Consider the following 4,747-nt stretch of genomic DNA (forward strand, 5'->3'; position numbering starts at 1 on the left):
GCTAGATGCAAACGAGCCTCAAAAGAAAGGTTAGTCAATTGCATTAAAATCTAATAATAAAAAATGCACTAACGCTTTTTAGGCTGAAGAAGAAGATTATGACGAGTCAGAATCAGAAGAAAAAGAAGAAGATGAACTGTCTCTGATATCCAGAAGAATAAATCAACTCTGGAAAAGCAAGCAGAGAAAGTTCAAGAACTTCAAGAACTTCAAAAGACCTGAGAAGGGAGAATCTTCTGAGCACAGAAGATCAAGCAAAAAGAAGGTGACGTGCTATGAATGTAAAGAGCCTGGACACTACAAGAGTGAATGTCCAAAGCTTCAGAAGGAAAAGCCCAAGAAATGATTTGAAAAGAAGAAAGGTCTTATGGCTACTTAGGATGACTCAGACTCTTCTGATCAAGAATCAGACTCTGAAGATGAGTAGGCCAACATAGCACTGATGACAACAATTGACGCTGGTGAAGAGTCTACGTTTGATTCAGACTCTGATGAGGTATTTTCTGAACTTACTAGAGAAGACCTTGTTTCCTGTTTATCTGAACTTCTGGAAGTTAAAAGTCAACTTAGTATCAAATACAAAAAGCTTAAAAAGCTCTTTGAATCTGAAACTAAGAGGCTTGAAATAGAAAATTTTGAACTTAAGGAAAAAGTTTTAAAATTATCCAAAGATGTTGAATCATCTTCTAAAATAAATGAAGTACATTCAAATAAAACTTTATTGAATGTTGACATACTGCATGCTATTTTAAATCATAAAAGTGTATTTTATATATAAAAAACAAAATCATAAGCAGCGAAGGTTGTACGAAATACATTCACATCCTACCTTATATGTTTATTAATTATATTTGCAATCTACTTAGCACCTTCCAGGATATCAAGCAAGTATCTTATTCAAAAGGAAATGGGGAAGAGGTATAAGTAGAGATTGTATTATTGGATAGCATCTAAAATTAACAGCAATAATGTTTAACATCTTTTAGGTCTAGCCTAATAAAACACAAATATTTATTGTGTCTAGCTTTCGCATTTTAGCACCACAACCTTGTTCTATCAATGAATATATACTAACTGACATAGTTTAGTGGTAGCAATAATTAGCTCATCATCTACACAAGCTCATTGCCCTTCTTCTGACATAAGGTCATCTCCATCAATGTTAACATTCAAATGCCCTTCACTTATTAGTTCATCATGTTCATCCTCCCTTGTCAAAGATAGATCATCAGAGTCCCCAAAAAATTGATCCAAGTCTTGCTCAGGATAAACTTCAATATCTATTTGATCTCCCATATCATACAAGTCCCTTGGCTTCAAATGGACAACAACACTCCAATCTTTATTCAACTCATCCTTCACATAATATACCATTTGAGCTTGTGAGGCCTCAATATATGGATCATGTTCTTCATGATCACTTGTGTGAATCAATCGTGAAAAATCAATGGAACTAAAACCCAAGCATCTCTTTTGAACCCTCTGTCCCTAGTGGTGTCAGCCCATTTACATCTGAATAGAGTAACTTTAAATCTACCATGGTAGTTAAGCTCAATTATATCTTCTAATTTTTCATAATATAGAAAATCAGCTTCTCTAAAGTTCCCATCGACACTACTAGCAACACAAGATGTTGAAGATGTTAAATAAACTCCACTATTTTGGGTTTTTAACCCATGCTCTCCTGCTAAGGTTCGAAATTTGAATCCATTAATATTAAATGCAGAATATCTTCTAGCCTGTGTTGTTGGGCCTTTTGCAAGATACTTGAGATCATCTGACACTGCATTTGATATGTCGGGGTTCATAATCTAAAATGAAAACGAAATAATGTTTTAGTAATTTACGTAAATCTATAAACGTCCATAAAACAGTTAGAAAAATTTGTTACATATTTAACCTACCCTTTGAGGAAACCAAGCAATGAAATCTTTCCTAATCATTTTCTCTATCTCTGTTGTTGTCGGCCTTCTCCCCTTAGACCGCCTCCGTATATAGTCCTTAAATTCACTACATAAGTAATTGATATTAATTTAGGATCATTAATGTTATATATATCTTACCGAACTTAAAATCTTTGGGGTACTCACTCAATATAAGGCTTGACTTCAAGGCAATTTAACGATACATATCGATGTGCTTGAGTTTTCTCCATGGTTGATAGATCAAAGGTTGAGAAAGCTCTTACTCCTCTACCCATAGATGGAAAAATTGAAGATGTGTGTGATAAATCTCTTTCACCGGGATAATAATCAACACGTGTAGGTCTATTAATTCGAGTCTCAATCCCATCTATGTATTGAGAGAAAAATGTGAGAACCTCCTCGGCAAGGTATCCTTCAGCAATAGAACCTTCAGGTTGTGCCTTATTCCTAACATAAGATTTTAAATGTCCCAAGTACCTAAAAAATGGGGTAGGATATTAGTAAATTTGAATTATTTAAAGAGGAGATAAAATAATAACCTCAAAAGGAAGTAGGTTGTTCACCTCTCAATAGGATACATCCAACGATATTGTACTGGACCTCCAAGTTTTGCTTCACCGACAAGATGACAAGTCAAATGAACCATGATTGTAAAAAATGAAGGAGGAAATAACATTTCTAAGTGGCAAAGAGTGAGAATGATCCGAGACTGGAGCCTATCAAGATCTAAATGACTTAAACTCTTGGCACATAACACACGAAAGAATGAACAAAACTCTACTAGCACTGCAGTCACCTTGTCTGGTAGGACATTTCGTATGGCAATAGGTAGTATTTGCTCCATAAGAACATGACAATCGTGGCTTTTCATTCCAAAAAGTTTTCGATTGTTTAGGTTAACGCACCTAGAAATACTACTTGAGTACCCATCAGGAACAATAGTATTCTTCAAAGTTCTTAAGAAGACATCTTTCTTTGAATTTGACATTGTAAATATAGATGGGCGGAATCTTTTGTTATTATCGGGCCAAAGATCCTTCCATATACCCATTAATTTAAGATCCTCCCGAGCTTTAAGGTTATCTTTTGTTTTCCCATTTTCATTGAGCAAAATGTATATGACATTACCACAAAGCCAGACTGGTTACTCAGGATTATAGTCAGCAAGAAGGCATTGACTATACAGAAACCTTTGAACCAGTGGCCAGGTTAGAATCTATTCGCTTATTAATTTCTTTTGCCACTCAGAATAACATCACTCTATATCATATGGATGTTAAGAGTGCCTTCTTAAATGGTTATATAGATGAGGAAGTTTATGTCCACCAACCTCCTGGTTTTGAAGACTCTAAGTCTCCAGAACGTGTTTTCAAATTAAAGAAATCATTATATGGCCTGAAGCAAGCTCCCCGAGTTTGGTATGAAAGATTAAGTTCTTTCCTTCTAGATAATGGTTTCACTCGAGGACAAGTGGATACAACTCTCTTCTGTAAAACCTTTAAAAAGGATATTTTAATTTGCCAAATTTATGTTGATGATATCATATTTGGAACATCTAATGCTACACTTGGAAAGGAGTTTGCTAAGTCTATGCAGGCTGAGTTTGAAATGAGCATGATGGGAGAACTCAAGTATTTCCTTGGGATCCAAATCAATCAAACTTCTGAAGGAACTTATGTTCATCAGACCAAGTATGTGAAAGAACTTCTGAAAAAGTTTAATCTTTCAGAAAGCAAAGAAGCAAAGACTCCTATGCATCCAACGTGTGTTTTAAGTAAGGATGAGGTAAGTAAGAAGGTAGATCAGAAGCTCTACAGAGGTATGATTGGATCTCTTCTATATCTTACTGCTTCTAGACCTGATATTTTATTCAGTGTATACTTGTGTGCTAGATTCCAATCACATCCTAGAGAATCTCACTTAACAGCTGTTAAGAGAATTCTGAGGTATCTGAAAGGTACTACTAATGTTGGTTTAGTCTACAGAATATCTGAAGATTACAACTTAGTAGGATATTGTGATGCTGATTACGCTGGAGATAGAGTTGAAAGGAGAAGTACTTCTGGAAGCTGTCAGTTTCTGGGAAGTCATCTGATCTCTTGGTACAGCAAGAAACAAGCCACAATAGCCCTCTCTACAACAGAAGCAGAATATGTTGTTGCTGTTGGATGTAGTACACATATGCTCTGGATGAAGAGTCAGCTAGAAGACTATCAGATATATGAGAGTAACATTCCTATATTCTGTGATAATACTTCTGCTATTTGTTTATCTAAGAATCCTATCTTACATTCCAAAGCTAAACATATTGAGATTAAACACCACTTCATTAGGGACTATGTTCAGAATGGTGTTCTTTCTTTAAACTTTGTGGATACAGAACATCAGTGGGATGATATCTTGACAAAACCCCTTGCTGAAGATAGGTTTAAGTTCATTCTGAAGAATATCAGTATGGATTTATGCCCAGAATGAAAGGATGAGAAGATCTAATATATGGATTAGATTTGAAATGTTCTTTCTGAAGGGACAAGCATGCGTACAGTTGATGAGACTCCGCCCTAGGTAACTGTGCTAATCATTTCAAATCTCATGTTTTCTCCTAATGTCACTCAACATTCAATGCAAATTGATTCATTGTCTGTAATCTTTCTCATTCAGAATCTTATTGCATATCATTTCAAATCCGTGCCTATATAAACACATCTCTATATCATTTCATCTCTTTCCATTCATCTTCATTATTCATTGTTTGTGCACTTTTTGCCTCTTTCTCTCTCTTTTCATAAACCCTAGTTACGTAACCCAGTAATCTCAGTTGT

The 4,747-nt window shown here is 35.2% G+C and overlaps 1 protein-coding gene across 1 annotated transcript; it reads right to left on the reverse strand.

Moving 5' to 3' along the window:
• Positions 1 to 1,122: 1,122 nt before the first annotated feature.
• LOC131614087 (uncharacterized) lies at positions 1,123 to 2,976 on the reverse strand. The gene is made up of 5 exons (XM_058885716.1): positions 2,489 to 2,976; positions 2,091 to 2,402; positions 1,905 to 2,010; positions 1,461 to 1,811; positions 1,123 to 1,356 (listed from the first exon to the last, which is right to left on the reverse strand). The coding sequence occupies exons 1-5, from the start codon at positions 2,974 to 2,976 to the stop codon at positions 1,123 to 1,125; spliced, it is 1,491 nt and encodes a 496-aa protein (XP_058741699.1).
• Between the last annotated feature and the right edge of the window lie 1,771 nt (positions 2,977 to 4,747).

This window comes from Vicia villosa, linkage group LG6, assembly GCF_029867415.1.
Source record: "Vicia villosa cultivar HV-30 ecotype Madison, WI linkage group LG6, Vvil1.0, whole genome shotgun sequence".
Lineage (NCBI taxonomy): Eukaryota > Viridiplantae > Streptophyta > Magnoliopsida > Fabales > Fabaceae > Vicia > Vicia villosa.

What these genes read in the sequence shown, in the direction of transcription:
- LOC131614087 (XM_058885716.1), bottom strand. Translation starts at nt 2,976, where the DNA reads ATGGGTATATGGAAGGATCTTTGGCCCGATAATAACAAAAGATTCCGC. An exon ending in TTGCTTGGTTTCCTCAAAGG is followed by an intron (nt 1,812 to 1,904) that starts GTAGGTTAAATA and finishes TTTTCATTTTAG; the next exon opens with ATTATGAACCCCGACATATC. An exon ending in GGTTCAAAAGAGATGCTTGG is followed by an intron (nt 1,357 to 1,460) that starts GTTTTAGTTCCA and finishes TATTATGTGAAG; the next exon opens with GATGAGTTGAATAAAGATTG.